General features: G+C 40.8%; 1 protein-coding gene across 4 annotated transcripts in view; it reads left to right on the forward strand.

The window, feature by feature from the left end:
* The first annotated feature begins 14610 nt into the window (after positions 1-14610).
* mast4 (microtubule associated serine/threonine kinase family member 4) overlaps positions 14611-24888 on the forward strand; it is a 105243-nt gene continuing 94965 nt past the window's right edge. For all 4 annotated transcript variants that reach the window (XM_080847752.1, XM_080847753.1, XM_080847754.1 and 1 more), the window contains exon 1: positions 14611-15089. In XM_080847752.1, the coding sequence (XP_080703878.1) occupies positions 14805-15089 (285 nt within the window). In that variant the 5' untranslated portion in view covers positions 14611-14804. The remainder of the gene's footprint in view (positions 15090-24888) is intronic.

Genomic DNA, 24888 nt, shown 5'->3' on the forward strand with positions numbered 1-24888 from the left:
TATGTATTAACAGTGTTTTAAAACACTATATCTGACTTGATTTTGATCAGCCATCAATTTTACTTCTATTCATTTAGGAATAGCCAGGGATAGCTGGGAAAACAAGCCTAATTAACACAAAGGCATGCGCCTAACAAAATACATAGCCATAGTCATAAAACCGTATTTGAGATGGCCAGTATTTGATCCGTTTAAAAAAGAGCTTTAATCAAATCAAACATCTTGAACTGATACAATATTTCAATTGATGATTGATTAAATTAAATTAAAAATACATGTTGATGTATGAAAGTATGAACAATGTTTATGAAGTCTCTTTACTAAAAGTTAAGTTGATGGATGAAATGAAATTGAAAACTGACACTACACCAAACATGATTTTAGCCCTCTTTGGGAATTTAACAGTGGTTAACTTACTCTACAAGCAGTTTGAATCTAGAGATATTTAGGGTCTTCTCAGGCTCCCACACACATTGCCACTTAGTGTGTTTACCAATCTTCTTAAAGCAATCCAATTTATTAACTTGTCCTGTAAGGTCAAAACACCCAGAGTTTGAGAACAGGAAGTTCACTTTGGCGAAGAGAATTCCAACCACACAAAGCATACGTATGATCTCTCTTGACGTGCTTTTATAAACAAAGGACATAACATGAGATGACAGTTTTTTAAAAAACTTACGAAAAAGGTTTCATACTTGGCTGTAGGTTAGACCCAGCAAAAACAGCTGTATGCAAATGTTGTTCTTTTTTTGGGAACACATTTTGTACAAAAAACAAGGCATTAACCACCCAGTGTCACAAAAGGGTGCGCTTAACAGAGGACAGCTTGTTCATGAACTGTGCTTATTATAAGCACACAACAGCAGGACCACACATGCAGTTCTGCTTTTGTAAGCATGCCTGTAAAATGTCTCTATTGTAGCCATACAATTTTGTTGCCTTGAGCACCAGAAATGTTCTAAAGAAAATTTAAAAAATAGAGATAGTCAGGTACAGCTCTGATAAGCAATGACATGGAATGTACAGAAGCTTTAAGTATACCTAGTATTATTTTTCAGAATTTTGACTTTGAGAGGATATGTGATTATGTTAAGACCTAGATTTTTTTCTTTGTACAAATGCTTTGGCTTTTCAACACATTTGAAAGCTACTTTCTTAAATGCCAGGAAATGAGGCACCATTCCTCTAAATAATTTTGAATGCAAAGAAATTAAAAAACAAACATGCCAATATCAATTAGAAATCAGACTAACATGTCAGTTACCTATAAGAATTGCCACAGATGACTCCCCCCAGGAAGTAGGCTGCTAAACCTTAAATACAATGTAGCCTATAGGCATGGAAGATAGGTATAATAAAAGATCATCATCCATAGCAGACGGCATGGGGTCTAGCCCTGATATGTTCTAGCTAGCACCTGACTCTCTAGAGTGGATTAGGCTCTGTTTCGCTTAGTTGGGAGAATTGATAGAGACAGATATAGCAAAGTGACAACATTACCCATGTATGATGGGCATGAAGGAACGTGGCTCCAGTTGCAGCCTGGGAAATAAAATAAGACATAGATGCTATAAGAACGTTGTGCAGAAAACTGAATTCATGAATGATTGTGAGGACTGAAAATGAATAAACCATACCAGCGCTGATAACACAGGGTAACCACTGAAATACAAATAGCAGACCTGAGAGCGAGAGAGAGAGAGAGAGAGAGAGAGAGAGAGAGAGAAAAACACTGTTAGGCTACATTTTAGTTTTCCCCGAATTTACTAAATGGAGTGAATAATCAAGTGATAGCGGGAAATTAAAAATCGCAAATCGGTGCGCATATCGTGCTCCAACTTTTTTCATGTGAATTTGAGCAATTAGAATAGGAAATCCCGTGTGAAAATGCTTGAAATTCGTAAAATCTCGAATAATAAATCGACTGTCTATCAGGGGAGGATTAACTCCCGATTCGCAAAGAGTAGCCTAGGCTACGGTTGATGGAAACGGGTTTATTATATATAGTTGCCCTCACAAACGTACATTTAGATCCGAGAATAACCCTTACTCCTCACAATGATGTAGGCTATTCTATCTTTTTACTCGCACAACACAGCGGAAAGATGCGCACAGACCTGCATTTTCGTCAACCAAATTTTCATGAATGTGCTTAAAATATGGGAATGAGTTGGATAGAAAGCCAGCTAGTGTCTGTCTTGAAAATAAATCTTATATGACATTTGTAAAATCAATCTTACGTACATGCGATGACATTAGAAGTAATCCTGTCTCTGAGACGCATCTTCGCAGTGCTCAAGAACTGCCAGGTTGACGTCCTCGCACTTGACACACCCAAAACACACTGTGGGGCAGATGTTCTTACACTCTAGCGCCTTTAAAGACGAACAGACAGCACATGGCTAACACAGCATTCTTGCCTGCTACCGGAGCACAGAATGACAAGTTGTATTAGGCTATGTATTATGCAGAAGCATTCGTGGGAGTATGCAGTAGGGCAAGGAGCAACTGTAAACTGCGGGGCGGCGCACGTCTGAGTTGCGGTGAAGATGTGCCGCCTTTTAAACGCAGGCTAATGGAGATTTCAACCCTGATAGCAAAAGGTCAGGGGACAACCCTAGTGGTTTACTGGCATTTTTGCCCATCGGCGGTCTACTGGCAATTTACAGACTAAAACGGCCTCTCGCTTTGCCACTCGCTTTTTTCCTTATTCACTTCTTTCATTTGCACTTACCGTTAACAACATGTAACGTGCTATGCAGGGGGAAATGTTATTCAGCCCCCCCAAAATTATTTGGCATAAAACAAAAAACAAAAACAAAAAAATTAAATTTTTATTTTGGCGATTACATTAAATTAAACTATTGTTTATCACATAGACAAGTTATTTATAACTCTTACATGCTACAAATGTGCGTGCGTTCTGGTTTGTATGTCCCCCCCTTCAAATTACAATCCAATAGCCTATCATCATACTTAACGATATAAACCCCGGGATCTTGCAGAGGCTGCTGCGCTGGCTTTCTCACTCTGCAAAATAAAGTCTTTTCAACGACAGTCAGGACTATAGCCAAGGAGTTTAGCTCAAAGTAAATGATGCAAGGATTGAAATTGTAAGTACAGGTAGGCTAGTTGCAGAATGTGGCTATCTGTAGTTGTTAACGATTGTTAGCTGCTTACATTTAGGTTTACTTGAGGGAATTGAAAGGGAATATTGTAGTGGGCTATGTTACCATTAAGCTAGCTAGCTAGCTATTTTGTTAGAAACTGTCTCCAGTGAGCAAGACTAAACGAGCGAATTCGAAATACAAGAAATAACTATCGACATCTCTCTATTGTTTGCATTAATACATCTCTCTAGTATGTTGAAAACATTATATCAGTTCCTAGGGAATGTTGTTGTTTATTATCAATTAATGCTAGTGAATCCTAGTTTGACTTGATTATGAATGCATTGGGTGCCTTCAATTTCAGCCCCTCATACAATATTTATCATTTGATAATAAGATGTACTTGAAATGTGTTTTTTCATTTTTGTTATTCATGTTTCCACCCCCCCATTGAATGGTATATTTGACACTGAACTAGTTCATCTTCATCTCAGTGATAGTGTCCAAATGAGCATAACATACTGGCATAATAAAACAAGTAAACAACTCAAAGGTGGACACTGTCAGGTCCTTTCTCCATCCATACTCTCCAAATGAGCATAAAATATCACTGGTATGTAAAAACTACACGGACAACAAAATATATGTAAATGTTGATGAAAATCGTATTCCCTTCTGCTCATAATAAAACAAGTAAACAACTCAAAAGTTGACACTATCCCATTAAGAATTAGGAATTGGGAGCGGATATGAAAGCTAGTTTATCCGTCTTTCCTTTCTCTCTTTATTTGTAAAAAGTTCATATTTGTGTTGTCAAATTTCACTATTGTCTCTTGTGTTATCATATACTGAATGCAAGCAAAACTAAAGAGCAAAATAACACTGTTTTTTGGTTCTGATTGAACCAATCTATGAACTGTCTGAAACAATGGATATCCGTGGCCACAAATGGGCCCCCCCCCAAAAAAATAGCTGCGCGCTATGCGCGCGAAAGCATCAAACTCCCCTTGGGGCTTAGCCCCCCCTTTCTTTAAATCTTAGAAACGCCCCTGGTGCTATGCCTTTACTTCACCCATGGTTAACCTTGAAAGCATTCAGTACCAAGATCCTTCTTTTCGGTGGATAATATTTGAAATAGACTTTGTCAAGGATATCATTTAGAAATCCCAGGAATTTTTAGCACTTAATATCCACACCTGGCGGGTAACCTAAAGATGATGGTGGCCCGAGAGCGGGCCAAAAGTGGCACACCATAGTGGGGTGCTTATTAAAATCCAGCGATATGCCAGCTATCGGGAACAGTAGCTCCTGTAGTCGCATTCTCAGTAGGATTTTGGTGAGGTTTACATAAAATACGATGATGTGCCCTTCGTTCCATTTGGTATGTGTTTTGCGCTGACTATTTTTGACTGATTTTATTGTTGTTTCCACTAGACAGTTTTCACATAATTCAGCAGAGCATAACAGGTGTATATAGACCAGAGCGGTAGCTACATACACAAGCCATATTCTTATTTATGTCTGTAAAGGATGCAATTAATCTTAACGGCTATACATGCTCATTGATTAGACATAATCTAATAAAAAGAAAACAACTGCAAACGTGTATCGCAACTTGTTTCAGTGAATGCGTTGTTCAGAGATGAATGTGTTGTGACACATTTCATGATTCAGAAAACAAGGTTGACCTCGAGACATCTGCTGCCAGACTAACTGTCAGAGATTTTGTGTTGCTTTCAAGGAAATGACTTCCCATACTTTAAAACTAAGAATGCTTCGTAAGAATCCTAAACGCATATTGTGTGTCTGCAGGTTATAGTCAATATAAAAAAATACAGCAGAGAGGGATTAGCTAAACAGATTTGGGGTTCAGAAAACAATATTGAGACATCTGCTGCCTGTCATTCAGTTTGTCTTGCTTTTGAAGCATGAGCTGTAAGGGGGAACCCCACAAATAGCCAGACTAACGCACCCCAGGGAATTAAGCTAGAGCCCCTATCCAGCATTTGAAACACACAGGAGTTGTGAATCCCACAACCATCTGTTAGTTAGAGACAAACGTGAACAGACTAAAAATAAAATGATATGCTAGAGAGACTTGACACGGGTTAGTAAAAAGTAGAAAATGTTTATTACTGTTAGTTTACCTTTAAAATCCGGGCCAAAACAGACAGCACTGTTATACCATTACTGGCAAAAGGGAGGGGACGATTTAAAACAAATTAAAACAAAAGCTATGGCAGGCATGGGCTTAACTTAAGGGGAGGCAGGTTAATTGTGAGGTGTATTCCAGGGCTCACACAAACCTTGTGAGAACAAGCACACACACCACACGAAAAGTGACCAGAGTGAGACAGCCACCGTATTAGTGATACGCTATTAACATGCACTGACGGGACTCCGGTAGATTGTAATGAATGGGATTCGCCCTCCCCGATTTATGTGGTTGCAGCATTCATTAAGCTCCACCTAATCAATTATTCCACCTTATTAGTGGGCACTGCCTAGGTGTGGTCATAAAGGTGGTCCAAGAGTGGACTAAAAGTGGCTGACCGACAGTGGGTTAAAATCCACCGGTAGACCGTTATGCGTGCTGTCAGGGAACAGAATAGCGACTGTAGTCGTATTTTCAGTAGGATTTCTGAATCCGTTTAATATTTTGTTTCATTTGGCTAGTTAACTGTGTTTTTTGCGCTGAAATATACTATTTTAGACTGTTTTTACTGTTGTTTGCTTCACGTTGCAGCGCTTTACTGTATGTTTAACATATTTTTATTTTAGGGAATTAGGCGGTCTATTGATGGAATAGCATTAATCATAATTCCACAGAGGATAACAGGTGTATAGACCAGAGTGGTACAGTCAAGCCATGCTCTTATTTATGGCCACAAATGTATGTCATTTTGAATCTTAATGGCTTTACATGGTCATTGAGTAGACTCAATCCAATAAAAAACGAAAGAAAGCAATTACTAAAAGTATAGTATCAAAACACGTTTCAGTGAATGCGCTGTTCTGAGATGAATGTGTTGTGACACATTTCAGGAGGTTGACTTGTGCTGCCGGACTAACTGTCAGACATTTTGTCTTGCTTTCAAGTAAAAGATTCCCCATACGCCTTGTTCATATATTTGCAAAATAGGAAGTTGGGAGTTAGAATGCTTCGCAGAAACCTCCAGTTATAAGAAATGACTCGCAAAATAGATTTGGGGTTCAGAGACATCTGCTGCCTCACTATCATTCAGTTTGTTTTGCTTTTGTCTTGCTTTTTCATTTATTAAACACTCTTGACACTATTGAATAGGCATAAGCATTTAAACACTGATTTTACAGAATGGCAATTCAGGATGGCTAATATGCCTGGGCCTGGACCCCGGTTTCTTCCACTGACCAGCCTTTTAAGTTGGCCACTAGCTACACCTGGATGAGGTTAATCCTCTCCACTAAAGCGTGGCAGCTTCATGGTTGTCCACTTTGGCATTTCCGTCATCATGGCACTGGGGCTTTGCTGGTTGGTAATCAGGCCTGGGGGCGGGTGTTGTTCCTTGGGTGGGCATCTTTTTGTCTTTTCGTCTCTAGTCCACAGAAGAGCTCCAGTGCCGACAGTCTGCCCTCCTGCGCTGATCCTGCGCTGCTCTTTCTACCACTTCTGGTTACTGCTCCTGAGCTAAGAGAAACTTATCCAGCAGGCACCTTGCAACAAGGCTTTCAAGTCATGGCCTCAGCTCCTGATCTTCAAACCGCTCTACCGCTCTCTTGAGCGTGATCATCTGGATCCCACTGATCGATACCAATGCAGTGATCTTGCAAAGTCAGGTAAAACTTTTGGCGTTTCTGCCGTTCACTTAACGCTCACAGGCATTTTAACACTGGTTTAAGCATGGCAAGTGGTGATGTCTTATTATACTTGGACAGGTCAGGACAGCTTAGGGGTTCTCAAAGACGCTAAACCACAAGGAGAATTACAGTAGTGCACTCTAACACAGCGACTCTACTATCGCCAACTAAAAAAAAACTGTAGACATGAAGAGGGCACAGGGGTGGGCACCGTGCCCTCAGTCTTCAGTTTTTTCCCTCCTCTTTCTCTGGGTGAGTCAGAGGCCCCTCCTCTCTCTCGGGGTAAGTCAGAGGCCATTACGGAGCACTCTCTCTCGGGGTGAGTCAGGGGCCGTTACGGAGCGGTGGACAACCACCTGGCCTTTCTTCCTCCTGAGAGAGCACCGCCCCAAGTCCCACGTCACTAGCTTCTGTGTCAAGGATGAATGGCAGCTGTGAATCGGGGAACGCCATTACAAGAGCCTCCACAAGTGCAGCATGGATCCAGTCGAATGCAGTCATGCAGTCTTCTCCAGTGCAATGCAGTCTTCTCCAGTGCAATGCAGTATTATCCAGTTCAATGCAGTCATGCAGTCTTCTCCAGTTCAATACAGTCATGCAGTCTTCTCCAGTGCAATGCAGTCTTCTCCAGTGCAATGCAGTCTTCTCCAGTGCAATGCAGTCTTCTCCAGTGCAATGCAGTATTCTCCAGTTCAATGCAGTCGTGCAGTCTTCTCCAGTGCAATGCAGTCATGCAGTCTTCTCCAGTGCAATGCAGTCATGCAGTCTTCTCCAGTGCAATGCAGTCTTGCAGTCTACTCCAGTGCAATGCAGTCATGCAGACTTCTCCCGACTGGAATGGCTGCCTTAGCAAAGTCTTTGACAAAGCGTTGGTAGTGAGATGCCAGCCCCAGGAATCTCTGCAGCTCCCTAATGTCACAAAGAACAGGCCAGTGTCTCACTGCTACCACTTTTGCAGGGTCAGTGGACACGCCTGCTGCGCGGACGCCATGGCCCAGGAACGGTGTCTCTCGCCGAGATTCTCATTGTTTCACAGTTCAAGTCTAAAATGTTCACAATATGTGTTTTGGAGAGGGAAGTTATACGTTATCTTGACCTTGTCTCTCTGGCTGTGCGTATCTTTTTCTTTGTAATTGTCACATTTTTGGGTGTGAGTGGGTGTAAAACTCTCTCTCTCTCTCTCTCTCTCTCTCTCTCTTTCTCCCTCAGACACACTGTCTGTTTTAAGTTCACTTCAATTAGATGACACGAAGTTCAGTAGGGGAAACGCTTTCATTTCCTCAGTTTTCTGTTCGTGTAAGTAATTTGCAGATGACACCTACTTGCAGCCTGAGATCAGCAACTCTGATAAGATTTGAGGAAGCCACCAAAAATATCCTCCTCTCTCCCACATGTTATTTTTCACAGTCATAGACAGTGTATTTGCACGATAGAACTTGCATGAAGATAAATGTAGCTTAATTGTATGAGTGTTTCACTTCTTGTTTGGAAGGAAAACCTTTGGGAAATATGACAGAAATATGTAAAGCGCAGGTACGCTCTGAAAAATCCCCAACCCCATTTTTTTTTAGTGCCACCATCAGTCATGGCTTTTTTGTCATCTGAATTCCGTGGGGGGTAAAGTCACTGTAAGGAAACTTAGCTCTGAACTAGTAGCTTTGATCATGACTCTCTGATGTGTGATGTGCTGCATGCTAGTTGGTTGTCACATATCTCTGCTAAAGGAAGTGGCTTGAACCTTCAGAATGCCATTAGTGTTTGCGAGGCAAGACAGATTGAGATGAAATGACACCAAAGTTGCTTCTGATGGTCACAGATAACACTGAGGATCAGTACTCTGAATGACGCATGGTGCCTATCTGTGTCATCTGTGCATTACTTGCCAGGTCCACGGCCCACTGAAGGTGTAGATAGGGTCACAGGTCTACTGAAAATCTCTGTTAGAAATCTAAACTGTCTGGAGTATTTTGTCTAGTGCTGAACATTTCAGCCCCCAACCCAAACATTTCAGGGTCCCCCAAGATACATTTTGGTGTGCATGAAAAATAACAGACCGTCGTCAGGGTAACAGGGTTAAACGTGTTATCATCACCAGCCAGCAGTGGTGGAAGAAGTATTCAGATTATTATATTATTTACTTGAGGAATGTATCGCGATGTAAAAATTCTCAATGTACAGCAATATAAAAATACTCCATTACAGGTTAAAGGCCTGCATGGAAAATCCTCCCTACAGGTGCATTGTGTAGGATTTAGTGACATCTAGCAGCGAGGTTGCAAATTGCAACCAACTGAATACCCCTTCATCACCCCTCAGTGTTTTGGATAACCTACAGTGGCCATCAGTTGTCAAAAACACGAAAGGGCCTCTCTAGAGCCAGTATTATGGTTTGTCCATTCTGGGCTACTGCTGAAACATGGCAGTGCAATATGGCGGACTCCGTCGAGGAGGATCCGCTCCCTATGTAGATATGAAGGGCTCATTCTAAGCTAACAAAAACACGTTGATTGGTAATTACAAGTTATTATACTCTAATTATAACATTATTATGAATTCTATATTTCATTACTGCAAATATATCCCCTACCAAAGTACCAATTTACCTTTTTTTGGTTGCCTAAATCATATGTACTTAGACTTCATCATTCCCCATGAACCTTGATTGTAGCCCCACATGGCTAATATAGAATATAAGGCTTGCTTTTGGCTTTTTGGCCATTTGGCCTGCTCAACAAAAGGGTTGCCAACAGCCAGTCAAAATTCAGCAGCCAATACATGCCTGTGAAGGCCCTTTCAGTGTACAGCCACCATTTCCCAAACTATAGCTCCTTACATTTTCAGTATGAATAAGACATACAACAAACTTTTAAGTCCGTCTAAGATAATCTGATCCAGTGGCATTGTTAAGTCCCATCACTCTGGGCTACAGCCCAGAATTTCAAAAAATATTGAATTACTGATAAATGCTATTTATGAGTACATTATAATACACTTGAACTTGAATATTTGTATCCAATCCAAGCGAATTTGGCCTGAAAACTGTGTGGTTTATAGCAAAACAACAAACAGACAGACTGTGGAACAAAGGGGAACTTGTAGCATCTAAGGGAGGGGGGAGTAATCAAGCACTGGTTAAAAAAAACAACAACAACAGAGCTTAACCTTATTGTCTATTTCAAGAAGAAATGTCAAGGTAAATCATTGAGCGTGGGCATGTACATTGGGAACGTACACAATGCATTGAATTATGTTGATGCCAAAGAAACTTTTGTTAGATAGAAAAGCTAGATAGCCCTTACACCAATAATTTGCCTACGGTGAACTGACGGCCAAGTCTGTCAAGTGAAACTTTTTTCTCTCTCTCTCTTTCTTTCTCTCTCTCTCCTCTCGCTCTCTCAGTTCAATTCAGAGAAAAAAGAATTGCTTTATTGACATGACCATAAGAAACAGTATTGCCAAAGCATAAGGGACAAAACAGAAACATATAGGCTACATTGGGATAAAAAAGCATAGCCTACTGAGTGGTGTCATGGTTATACCTGAATATCCATCGAAAGAAATTGCATTCAAAACACTAAATAACAGATTGGATAAATTGTTGATTCTATAATTATGCGTAATCTTCTTAATCTTTATCATGCCTGGCAATGAAACTGAAAAGAAGAAGATCATAATGTTTGACACAGGCATATTTATTTCCAAAATGTCAATCAAATGAATGTGATTTAAATAACGTTATATGTTAAGGAAGCCTGTCTTGTTTGATTGGTTGTGAAAGGTCAGGCTGATGGCAGGCATGTTGAGCCAGAAACAAGATAAACAGACACAGCATCTGAACTGTGACCCCGACTACACACCACTTTTTGTAAGGCATCAGGAGACCAAAAGATTTGAAAACACTGGTTTTATCTATAACAATTGTATTTTAAAAGCTTGTTACATTATCCATTGTGTAAAAAGCCTACTTCATCTTTAAAGTAAGCTGTCAAATAAATGTAGTGGTGCTGAAAGTACAATATTTCCCTCTGAAACGTTATGGAGTGGAAGTATAAAGTAGCATAAACTCAAGTCAAGTACAAGTACCTCACAATTGTGCTTAAGTACAGTGCTTGAGTAAATATATTATATTACTCATCACTGCAAGCCTGCGTGTGCGAGGCACCGGTCTGTTTCCGTTTTGTCATAAAATCAGCTCGTGTTTTTGATCGCCATCTAGTGGACAACAAAAGATGTACACCCTTTTCTCTGTATTTACATTCATTGTTTTATCAGATGCCCGCATCTAACGTGACCTTCGAGATACATCAGTAAATTGTTAGCACCTTGCTTTGCCAGTTGCTCTACCAGTTGAGCCACATTAACACATCTCTCCCCAGACAGCATCTAACTCTGCAATGATCAGGGCCAGATCTGGGCCACGGTCAGACGCCAGACGTGACAATGTTCTTCATCAGATTTGAATGGTAATTTGGATGGCATAGTGTTGTATTTGTAATATTCCATGTTAATATATAACTTTTACAGGAGGCGACATTAGGGCCTTGTTCTCAGTGTAGTGTGGTTCGGTTATGTGAATCCAGTAATCAGCTGTCTGATGTAGGGACAGATTTGATGGATCTGGGCCTGGATTGGACTTGATCGGGGTCTCACTCGGGACTGTCCTGGGCTTGATCTGTTCCAGAATCAGCTTCTCTCTCTGGGACTAGAGTGGCTGATGACAGAAGGCACACATGAGGGTGTGTGCAGGGTGAGTGTATTATCAAAGTACTTAATCAACAACTAAAATCTGTTTGTGAGTCATGCTCCGTGTTTCAAACATGTGTTGTTTTGGGCTGTTTTGGTAGTGGTGATCATGGGTGCACTGGCCTTTGTTTATTCTGCAGATGAAGAGCCTGTTGGGCAATACACTGAAAGGTAACTGAATGTGTTTGTCAGCCCAATATAATGGTGAACTTCAGACCCTTCCGACAAGATACATTCAAAATTAAGATATATAATATAGATATGGATGCTGAGGCATTGCAACTAATTGTGAAGACTAGAAGGCATAGCATTCTAAAGACTTATTGACACAAAGAAATAAATGCTGAACATTTTTCACTAAGTCAATGCTAAATATGTATAATATTTTTACTGAAAACTTTGCACCTCAAGACCTCATTACCCAGACCTCTCCAATATTTGACCAAAGTTTATGGTAGTTAAAAAAGTTATGGTCATTTCATGCTTCCAGGGACTGTTGCTTGGTTTGTCAAGCTCTGTTGATAATAGGCGGCCTTTGGACCAGGGCAAGTGGTAAACGTTTTGTACACAAATAAAAAAATACCACGTAATAGCTGAAAATGCACTTCAAATCAATAAAACAAAAAAAATACGTCTGGTTTTGTTTGTGTGTCAAGAGACTACATAAAAATAAAAAGAAGTCTTTCAGAACTTCAGAATCAGAACTTCATGTTTTTTTAATGGCAACGTGGCCAGCCCCGACCATGACATCATTAGGATAGGACGCACACAGAGGAGAGCAGCCAGATGCCATGACCTCAGTGGAAACGAACACAAGTGTCCAAGTGGGCACCGAGCAGTTTGACGAGAAACGTTGCACTGACCAGGCATAATAGAGAGCACAGAGAACAAAAGACCATGTGAGTATGCTGATTTAGTTTACAAAATATTTACACACATGTAAATTACTTGTGAGAATACCTGTACAGCGAAGCCTTCGGCGAAAGCTTTTTCTACACACTAGTAGTTACCCTACAGGCACACGTTGAACAAGTCCAAAGCCAAAATAAATGCTCCAGGAATGAATATAGAAATATTCATTTCCACTGCTTCAGGCAGGGGGCAACAGGGCTGTTATTTTGTTTTTGATTCTGAATCTAGGGCTCTACACTGTTTTGGAGATGGACTCAGTTTACACCAATTTAGTGCTCCTTCCATATTCAGCTGAAGCACACATTATCTAAACTTTGGCTGTTTGCTTTAATTTATTCTTGTGTTTTACAAAATTGACAAACAGTTACCAAGTTAATGCAAGTAGAAATGGGGAATGATTGGATGAAATGCTGATATTTCTGACAAAATACAACTCAATTGTGTACATTGTAAATGCTGCACCACATATCCTGCATAGGTTAGCTTAAATTCCAGTCGTTTAAAAGGTGTTGCTTAGTTGCGTTTTTTATTTACAGTAGCACTATGGGTCTTGTTAAAAGCCATGTTTACTGACTGAAAGAGGAAGGGGTAGACAGACCGGAAACCACAGTCAGAAGAAGGGAACACACAGCAGTTGAGGTTTTGGTATCGGTATCAGGGGCACACGTGCATGTTGTAGACGGCATGAGAGAGGTCGTGGCTTGCCCCCGGTTTGACATTTTATTCATATAAGTGAAGACAATGAATGAGCAGATGAATCAAATGCAAATGGAGTTGATAGCATTGGAAAGGGAGGTTCGAAAGGTTGTCACTCGCCTTCAAGAATTCCAACTGTTTCTCTGAATTTGATTATGAGACACCACTTAGTGCCAAGAATAATTGAATAAAAAAAAATGATAGGTGAGCACAGTAGGACCACCCATGCACACACACACACACACACACAAACACACACACACACACACACACACACACACACACACACACACACACACACACACACACACACACACACACACAAATATATGCATATGGAAATACACAGATGCCTACACATCCTACACATGGATATATGCAGTGTTAATATATGATTAATGAATCAAATTGAACTAGGATTCAAGAGAAGCCCTCTCTCTTAATACAGATATGTTGCTGACAATGTAAACTGTTTAAACTGAAAACAGTAGGAGGCAATGCGGCCATTGCATCTATAGCATTTCCCTGCTTTCCAGTCTGCAGGTATAATAGCTCCATGGATGTAGTAATTCATCCGACCATTTACCCCAGCAGCCATTGCGCAACAGCCTTCTCCAGGTGTAGTTGTTCACACACTGATATCTTACTGTTCTAATTGCAGACTAGAGAACAGGGTTTAACAAAGAAACTAGTCAGGACCCGAATGTGCCAATTTGAGTTGGATCTCAGATGTAGTTGAAACTGAAACCCCACCAAAACTTTATGTTTTAAAACGTAATAGATGTCAAACTTCATTTTGGTTTGATTCAGCCTTGTAATTTTGAATAGTTTAGGCTAGCTGCCAAAATATGAATATGTATTCATTACATAATTCAAATTAGTTAATTCACTAAAAAGGTTATGATGCTTTATTTTAAACTCTCATAAAATAGTTTCAGGTTAATTCTGTCACAGATATGAGCAGCAAGTGTTGCATCTGTTCTTGTAATATGATTCAGTCATGTAGCCTACATGACAATTCAGCTTCCATGTCGTAGTGACACCGCGCACATTTTTAGTACAATCGTGGAAGTAAAGGGCATCGTATGTTGTGTGCTTAGCTGCAGTGTTAAGAGAGAGCACTACATGTTTAGAGCAATGCACTTTTAAATACTGTGCTATTCCCTTTCATGACCTCGTTTGGGCAAAGGTCAGTGGTATATTTACGATGATTGGCGCAGGCAATCGGGTCAAGGTGGGAGGAGTTCTCCTCACAGTGAAGCTTCAGGCACCAGCGACATCGTATCAGTATCAAAGTTGGAAGGAGCTATGATGAGACGTACCCACGCTGCCTCACGTCTTTTCAATGGGAGCTCCCTCTGCGTTCGCTAGCTTAACTCTAGCTAAAAGATGAATGCAACGTTCAGGCTTAATGACTGATGTCTCTCCGAGGTGTAGTGCGCATAGAAGTTAAATAAGCGCGCATCTCTAAACCATTCAAGTTGTCGGCAGGGCTAATTAAACGCCATGGAAGAGGAACATTACGACACATATGGCATTGGTGGAATGAGTTCTTCACTGAGCTCCGACACAATATCTGACAACGAGATGACACCAGAGGACATGGAATGTGAAAACGTAAATTTTGGTGAATTTCAACTGAAAGACTCAATAGACTACGACATCCAGCTGGGAAAGGGGAAGGAAGATATAACGAACGAGGCTAAGTGTGATTGCTATGAGCCAACTCTACAGCTTATAGAGGTTATAAAAGAAGACGAATCAGAAGCAGATGAAGATGAACAAGAACTGGTAAGTTGCAATTGCGGACATCAAAAGATGTGTTTATGCTCTGAGGTCCTTTCAGTGGATTCGCCAGCGACAGGTGTGTTTGTTTTCTTGCATCAACAAGCAGTCTGGAGAAAGTTTTGGATAAAAGTTAGCTGCTTGATATTAGAATCACATAATTAAGATACTCACTTAACTCACACCCACCAAAAGCCTGTTATGCTCACTCTAAATACGTGCAGAGGCACGTTTCAATCACAGACCCAATCACAAAATCCCCAACCCTGCCAAATCTTGTCTGCCATAGCAGTTCATCATAAACCCCTTGTATTGGGTTGTTTTCTTTTTTTCAATATACATGAGCAATCTCTCTAGGCATATACTTGATATAACTTGAAATAACAAGTTGACAAAGAGATAACCTAATCATTCTGGCTTTTTCTCTACAGTTAGTATGAAAGTTTCTCTGTTCGATGGCTCTATGAGTTGTTTAAAACTTAACAAATGCTTGTCAAACGCAAATCTCAGAGAACACATTGACAGCTCTGAATTTATACCCATGAAACGTGTAGAGACACTTTTCTGAGGGAGCATCGCAAATGCTTCCAATAAATCTGAAATGCTTTGCCATGTTATGTCCGCATGATTGTGTCACTGAATAATGTCTAATTGCTCTAGACAAAGGGAATTATGCTATAGCAAGGCACTGCATGTTATGGCAGCTTGAGTAACTTGTTGAGTTGCCAGGCCAGGTCTGGACTGGTCTCACATGCTTCATAGAGCTCCCGTCTCTTTAAAATGCATTCAGCTCACACTACTTTCCTTAAGCGCCAGTGAAAGATGACTGGTTTATCCATGGGCTTTCATTAAAGTCTCTTAAAAATGGCAGTTCAAGCAGCATCAGATTCCTGGCTCTCTTCTGCTCCATGCATATCAGTGCGTGAGGAGGTGTGTTTAGGTCAAGCTCTTAGAGAGGTGAAGGTCTTGACTCATCAGCAGGTAGCTGTGACCTGACCTTTACCTTGAATCAGGCATTAGTCAGCCTACTATAAACACCGGACAGCCTGTGGTGAAGGTGGCATATCCTCAAGATCTCACCCCTGGTTTGTTTACAAGACGTTGGGGGTCTGGCTGCATGCCGAATCTGGACTCTGTCTGTTTATACCTGTGTGATGTAAGCCATGCAGTCAGGGGAGAAGCCCTTCTTCGTGGACTTGTGTTCAAATGAATGAGTCTCAGATAGTGCTGACGTGTTTGGCACTAGATAAATGGCTTTATTAAGATTAAACTCCATGTGTTTGGGAGAACCCTAGCTCTTGCTTTGGCACGCTGCCAGAATAGCCACTGAGAGGCCTCCTCAGCTATTTATGTTTGGATGGGATTGAGGGTTAGGAGGGGAGGGGGTAATGTTTACCGTAGCCTGAGCTCTTACAGGCCAGAGGATTATCATAGTCCTATATTATATGCCGTCAAGTCTATAATGCACTTCTTGACATAAGCCTGCGTTTTTTGGCCTGTTGAGGATAATAGTCAAGAAATGCGATGTTTCTCTTGCAATTCAGAGACACTCTGTTATCTGCATAACAGTGATTATAGGTGGGGAGGAAAGAGCATTGCTAGAAGTAGAACTGCCAGGCCATTGCTTTTGCCTCCACTTTCTGTCATGGTACTTTTGAGTTAAATTATGAGGTTGAATTCTGATCTATCCACAAATAACTTGTCTGGCCAACTTCATCCTGTCACTTTGAAAGATGAGCTGTAACTCAGCAGGTCTCAAAATAATGCGCTTGATTTGTGTCTGGACGCACTCTGCTTATAGTGGTGCGAAGGGAAAAAATGCGCTAGGGATGAGAAAAGATACAGCGTCTTTATTTGGGCTATGCTACAATATATAGTGACTGTTTGGTACAGAAAGTATTGCGATTTGATTCTGCAATACATTGTGATTTATTTCTCCCATATATTAGATTTTGTATACTGGGAGTGTCTGCAGCCATCTTGTCTGCTGTGACCTAAATGAAGAACAAGATCTTTTACCACCTTGTGTACTTCAGAAGCTTTGTTATCAGTGTAGCTATATGTACCAAAAACACATTTAAAATCATAATAATAAATAAACAAATATTGTGATACTTGGCGCCGCTGTATCAATATCACATTGTGCCAAAAAATATTGTGATACTCTATCACTTTTTTCCCCTCCCACCTCTTCGATACACTGCTCTCTGTGGATGTTTTGCATTCATCAATATAACCAACTTCCAGAGGTTACTAGAGCATTTGCATGTTCTCTCTTTCTCTCTCCATGCCGGTCGCTCTCTCCTTTTGGCACCCTTTTTATGATTATTTTTAATTGCCCTGTCCTCATTTAGCCTCCTTTTTTCTCAAGTGAGGATGGGTCAAGATCCTGTTAACCCATTGGCCCTTGCATAACAGTCCCTGCAGTGTTAGTGTTCTGTTTAATTTCACAAAGTCCTTTGTTGTCCTACATTGCCTGTATACTTGGCCACACAGGGATATATCCACTTCACTATATATACTAACTATATCCACTTCACTGTATGTACCTCATCTGTCAGTATACTACCAGTAAGCAGTTGGGGATAATACCCTGTATTGATACTGATGCATCCTTGTACCTGACGCTCTCTTATCATTCTCCATGACAAAATATCAAAGGTGAAGCCTAAAGGTTATAAATAAGCAGAACATTTATTTTCTCAGGCGTGTGGGCTTCCAAAGGGGATGTTCAGTGTCGGTGAATGGCTTAGTAAGTAAGAGGATTGAGTTTTAATCTGTTAAAGACTCCTCTTGCATCTATGGTGGTGGCTGACGATGTCATCACAGGAAGTGGCTTTGATGTTTTCGCTCCTGGTCCATTCATATGATTGTGAGAGTGAGAGTTGACAATGGTTGGAAGGTAGTGTGGTTTTCGTAAGGATTACCAGTGGTGATTTCAAATTTGAATCTTGCACAAATGGCATTTCGCAGTCATCTTACAGTGGGTCCGTGTGCATCCTCGGACGGCTGCAAGGTGAGACACTTTTTTTTTAATAAGGCTGCACACGTGTGTCTGTAAAGACAATTGAGTACCTATGGTTAGTTTGAAATGTTTTGTCAATGAAGCAGGCTACCTAGTTCCTTGAGCTTGCTAGATTCGTCCTCGTCTGTGGCATATTTTTTCAAGGTAAATGTAAAATGAATTGTCATTTTTGTAAGGGATCATGGATCAGATGTAAACAATCATTGCGTTAAGATCACACTCCTTTAAAGTCTTAGTTAAAACTGTAAATTCTTCACCGCAGACAATATATGAAGTCTAGTGTTGTGGTTGAACAAACGTTTGTGGAAAATCTCTCCAAGGAATTATTTTAACTGTTGAATTGCATATTATCAAATAAGGTCAGTGAATCACACTGTTTAAGACTGAGACTGTTTAATAACAAACAAAGCCCGAGGGTTTTGACTGATGCTGTCAAAATAAAGAAATCCAAGGAGCTGCCAATCACGAAAGGCTATCGGTTTTATTTATAGAACTCTTTGTTATGCAAACATTGATGTCATGCAAAAGTATTAGTTGTTATGTTTTTGAAGGGCTGATCAATGTGTAAGAGCAATAAATCATGTGGATAGTAACTACTTTTTCCATCAAGGTTGTTGTGAAATTTTATCAGTAAATCATTGGCTAACATTTCACACATGACGAGTATGTCTGTGTAGAGGATAGCCTAAATCCTGTTAATGTGAATTGATTACGGAAGGTGTTGTTGGAGAGACATCAATTCTGTATTCTGTTAAACCCAACAGATGTTTTGAGTGTAAGAAATGTTCTCTTCCATGCAGGCCCAATGAAGTGGTAGATGAGTTTCCTGGATACACAACTTGCCTGAAATGTTTAGGGGAAACCCCTAGATGGGAAAAAATCTTGCCCCTTCAAATAATAAGAGGAATGACTTTCTCTTGGCCTCTGTGTCAGTGAAATGATGTCATGTGTATGTCAGCTTCAGTTATTAGGGTGCTGGGAAAAAATATCTGTGGGAGAGAATGTGTATGGACAATATATCCTTTGGGAGCAGGTGGCCGCAATCAGTGTATCTGGCGGAAGGACACAAATTGAGAACTGGTCCAGTACGCAGTTCTAATGAACCCTAACACTAGAGCCTGAGAAAGTGGATGTGTCAGCAGAGAAATGTTTAGCTGGTTGTCAGTACAAGTCCCTCTGCGATGTCTCAGACCCTACTCTTTTGGGAAAGTATGTGTTCACATGTTTGCTATTGACCTTTGGTCTCTTTTGTTGATTGCAGAGATGTAAGTTAAGGAATAGAGCAGTTTCTCTGTTGTAAGAGGACTAGAGATGTTGTCTGACATAGACAGAACTCAAAATAGTGTTTTCAAATAATGTTGACGGGACACACCATGGCATAAAGTGGTGTTGGTGGATAGACAGTTTTCATCACTTTCACTCCTTGGCCTCATTTTGGCCAATTAGCCAAAGTAGGCTAGATGGCCAGGTGTATTTTTTTTTATCTGCCAAAATTAAACAGGGCTTTTCATAACATAATTTGTATGTTATATTCACTACCATCATGAGGAACTTAAGAAACTGAAATGGTTAACCAACCTGTGCCATCAAGGGATTTTGAGATGTCATCAATCAATCTCATCAAAAGAGATTTGATGTCTTCTGTTTTCCATGTTACTCTAAAAAGCAGTTTTTAACATTATTAGATTGAAGTGACGGACTATCAAAGTCATCGAAGATGAACTGCGCTCGTATTTTACGTGCCAGAGAGGCTCTGTATGCACTAGGGCTGAACGATTTGGGAAAATAATCTAATTGCGATTTTTCCCCAAAATATTGCGAATGCGATTCGATATGCGATTTGACACAATATTAGATACATTTAGTGTGAAATATTCTTTCCCACATTTTACATTCATATTTAACTGCTCATTACAGAAACAAATCGGTGGCTTTGCCACTATGCATTTAAGTTATTTAAACAAAGTCAAGTATAAACACAAGGCATGCACTTTTTAAATTGGCCTTATGCAGTAATTGTACTTAAGGGTTAGGGTTAGGATAAGCAGTTTTACCTTAAAATAAGAGCTTTGAAAATTGGGGCGCTACAATGACTTTTAATATGGAGAATCGCCTCTGTACCATTGCCATACCAGGCTCCGTAGGCAAATGACTGCGTTATGTAGGTGTGCCTGAAGCCGCCTGGTTTTTACTGTCTGCCGAACTAGTAAGTAACTTATTTGCCGTCTTGTGTTGCACTTGCTTGATGATTGGCTGTGTTAGGACAGTTGTTGACTAGTTGGTCATAGTGTCAAGGTAAGCACATTTCAAGAGATTTCGCTAGTTTGAGCCACTAGCATCTCGTTAGTGATAAGCAAGTTATTTAAGGTGCGGTTTGAAAATCGCGTCTCATCATATCGCGATTAAAACACAAATGCAATTAATCATTCAGCCCTAGTATGCACCATCATTCACCTGCCAACACAGAAATCTACACGCCATTGGCACTTGGCGGGTGCTAATGCTAACTCGTACACAGGTCAAGAAATGTAGTTGGTATATATTCACATGGGGTTTTAAATTTCTATGATGCATATGCTATTATAAGCACTGTTCTATGGGATCATGATCTCCCTTTGCCCAAATACCAATATAGAATGGGACCTACATAAGAAATAGGCCAAGTATCTAGGTTCCTATCCCATGACATGCAAATAAAATCTGTCTGGTAAGTCCTGATATTTTTGCAGCATCTCATGCCACACAGTGACATGCATTAATCGTCGGTGCAGCTCTCCTTGTGAAGTTATGATCCAGTAATTCACAAGACTTTGAAATCTTGGTGGAAGTCCTATCCAATTTTTCAGTCCCTCTTTTGGAATAAACACTGTCTTTTTTTATTTACCCTCCGAAAATGCTTCTTTCGTTGCGTTTATCCAGCAGCAGACTTATGTCAACACAGGAAGCTCCAGCCCCCATGGAGGGGCTTTTGAATGGTGCCGGGTTCAAAGCCTGCCAAAAACATTACAGGGAGGTGGGAGTCTATCTCAGCTTGTCGTACAGAAAGGGGGGCTTTTTCAAGCATTTACATTATATGCATAATATAATTTACAATCTACATCACTGCTCTTGGGAAAATATACAAATATTCATTTGTTGAACTATCAGGAGGAAGCACGGGCTGTAAAACACGCTCTTGAGAGAGAGAGAGAGAGAGCAAAGAAGATCTACTCTTGACAGTGACTTAGTTTACCAATAAAAACCTATATAATCATGACCTGTTGTGAGTTTAATCTACCATTAAAACCTTCATTAACCTAACCACAGACAAAACGTGTAGTGAGGCCAATATAAGGGCAGCACAACAATAGTCAGATTGTTTTTGTTTTGTAACCGTATTGCCTGCAGTAATCACCACTGCAAGTGCCTTGGACAAAACCAGATATGTTTTATCACAATCATAAAGATACCCTAGCAGGTAGGGTAAATGTCTTCTGTCTTTCTGAGAAGTACATTCATTTAAAAAAAAGTCTTACTCTGTTATACTGTTAAAAATGTCAGTTGTGCAGCTCACAACAGAAGCTAGCTGACAAGCCATGTTAGCTTTACTATCAAACAGTTAGCTAAATAGACCTGTTGCTGGTGCCTAAGTTGAGCTGTATTTTACCACAAGGTTTATGTTATAACTCACTTTAGTCTCCAAGGCATCCGACACAGAAAATGCAAGTTCAAGTATGCAAGAAGCACCGATATTATGTAAAACTATGAACAATTCTCATAGTTATAGTTATGTAGATACTGTACATATATTTATTGTATATTCACTTTATTGACAAGGGTCTAAAGTAGTCTTTAGGCGTATTAATGTAAGTGCTGAATACCGCTTACAACTCTTAAACACTTAAAGCATGCCGGCCATCAGTGAGACAGTGAAATATAGAACTGCTGTCAATGGCCACAATGGGTTCTATTGGGAGGGAAAGAGAATGTGTGCGCGGAGAGTGAGAGGAAAGATGACACACTGTTACAACTTAGGGTGATAGAGGTTATGTAATATATCAAAGTAAATCGATATTAAATGGTAGTGTCTCATCTTGTTTATCTTTTGAAAATATATCAATATACCTTAAGTCGATGTACTGCCCAGCCCTCTTTTAGAGCAGAGGGAGACCACCCGACAAGCTTCTCTGCCTCTCGAGGCCATGTTGTTCTTCAGCCAGACTCTGCTGTTTGGCTGTGTTGTGTAAACAGTTTTGACCTTTTTTCTAGACGTGGGTGAAGTAGTTTGGGAATGGAAGAGGGGGAAAGTTGAGGTCGGACAGATGTGAGGTCTGTGAAGTCATTGGCTCACGAGGCTGAGAATCTCCGACAAAGCCCTGGTGAGGGGTGCCAAGGGAGCAATGAGATCTCGTAACCTTTTGACTGGATATAGATCATCAATTCTTCACCTCTTACTCACCCTCGACCCGTGGACACAACTTTCCATTCTAGTTTTTTTAGTTGTGAATGCATCCTAATGTGAATGCTGACTAAGAAAGTACTTTGAATGTTTTGTAGTATTTGTGGCAGACAATGGCTCATGACCTTATTCCTTAAGACTAATGGGTGTTTGCCCCCCTGGTGCCTGTGGGGACCGATTCTTTGAGGGCTGGTTGGTTACTACACTGACGACGAGTTAGTCTCTCGGAGCATGCACTGTGGAGGCAGGCTGTTATTTGGCCGCCATAACTCTTCCAAAACCCCTCAAGGAATGCGGCGGCCTGTGGCTCCAGAAGGCAGCACCACGGCTGAGAGTCGCTAGTTTCCATGGATCCTAGCATAGGCCATGGGGATGGAGGCTCTTGGTGGAATTATCGTCATTTAAATCGCCATTGTCTGAGTGTTTTTACACTGATTTACCCACACTCAATCTACATCTAAGTTGGTGAGATATGTCTTCTCAGTCACACAAGTGCTAGCAACCTATTTCACATTGCTGTATTCTGTCATGCTCCCACACAATGTGTGACATGACAGAAACTAGATAAAAAAATTAATGTTTTTTTTTTTTGTAATCTTGTAGACTAGGGGGGAAATCTAGTTTCACACAATTGCTTTGGTTCATGTTCATCATGTTTGATTGCACATAGACATGCATAGCATTGTCTCACAATTATCATTTGCCCATATCAGCAGAGCGAGAAGAAATTGGGTGGCTATTGAACCGGCAGATGAGTAATCACTGTAGATATTCAGTTTGGTTTCCATTCTGAGTTCTCTGAAAGAGCGTCCTCCATTGGAAAGCACCTGAGGCTTTGCATCCCAGACCTCGTGCACCCTTGGGTACATTTTTTCTTCGTGGAGACGGATCTTCTGGGAAGGGATGGATGAGAAGATAACAGCTGATGTGTGTTTCATTGCTCCCAGCTGCGAGAGCGTAGCCATCAATCCCTTTGCTGTCAGGTTAAACACCATGAGCCCGCAAGATCCGGCTTTTAATAGATATGAGTGTGGACATAATGGATGTTATGGTTGAATGGACAAAGCCTGCATAATGCCCCCCCCCTCCCCCCAACTCTAAACTGCCTTGCACTGTACAGAGAGAGAATACAATATGAATATGATGTTATAATGGAGGTAAACGCTTAATGGTAAAAAGGTAGCCAGGTTTCTGTCTCCCTTTAGTCTGTGAAACCGTGAGATAAACCACTGATTCTTTGCCCTTCAGACCCCTTCAGTCGTACCGTCTTGAGTCTGTTCTGGGTTTTCATTCTGGAACAATCTACCCATGTGGTTGGTCTTTAAGGGCTGCTATGGATTGAGCTGCCAGTTCCTTCTCTCACATTACTGCTCTGCTTGCAGGCATGGACTATTCTGGGTTGAGAGAGAGAACAAGGAAAATGGAGAGATGAGAGAGAGAGAGAGAGAGAGAGCTACCGAGAGGGCCTGAGAGAGCAAGGTAGGCAGTAGAGTTAGTAGGCCTTACTCTGAGTTGACCCTTGCCAAGTGATGAGCACGTGTCCTAGGTGCTCATGTGTCAGGTCATTGATTTGTGATGGTAGGGGAGGAAATGTGAGAGTTGTGCGAGACCCAGTTGCCGAACATGGTGCAAGTGGCCGATAGCATAGATAGCACAGCAGCGGCAATGCGTCTCGTGTTACGGAAAATAACAGTCGCCAGGCCTTCTCCTGTGCTAATTTGTTTGAGGGTCTTTGCTTACTTCCTCTGGTGAAAGGAACCTGATGGCTTAAGGATCAGCTGAGTGCTGGCCGTTTACACTTCAGGCCTGAAGTGTTACTAACCATCAACAAGGATGTGAGGGATGCCAACTTTGTAACCCTATCTGGTCAAGTAAGAAAAATTACAGCATTACAAAACGGGATTTGGGAATCTCCAGAGTTGGATGAAGGAGTTCTAACCAGGAGTTGGCTCTAACCAAAATGCAAATTTTGATCAGGAATCCATTTCGTAGTTCCATTGAGGGTTTTTGTAAAAATGATCATAGTTTTAGTATTTATGAATTCACAGATAAACTTTACCCCCTGCCCCTGCTCTAACAATAAAAAAAGAGACCACATGGTGACTCCCCTAAAGTCATAATTTCTGAGTATAATGCTCTCATGTTTCCTCATAACAGAAGGACACACAAGTCTTATCTGCCTTTGAATATATGGCTCAAGGACTTTGCCCCTTTATAAGGAAACAGTAGTACGGCAACATCAATCAGAGAGGAGCATTTTTTCACAGTGATTTGGTTAATGGTTATATGGGGAAAATTAGCACAAAGAAAAGACTTGCAAAACATAGTTTTATGTTTATATT

The sequence above is a fragment of the Sprattus sprattus genome (assembly GCF_963457725.1).
Source record: "Sprattus sprattus genome assembly, chromosome: 11".
Taxonomy (NCBI): Eukaryota; Metazoa; Chordata; class Actinopteri; order Clupeiformes; family Clupeidae; genus Sprattus; species Sprattus sprattus.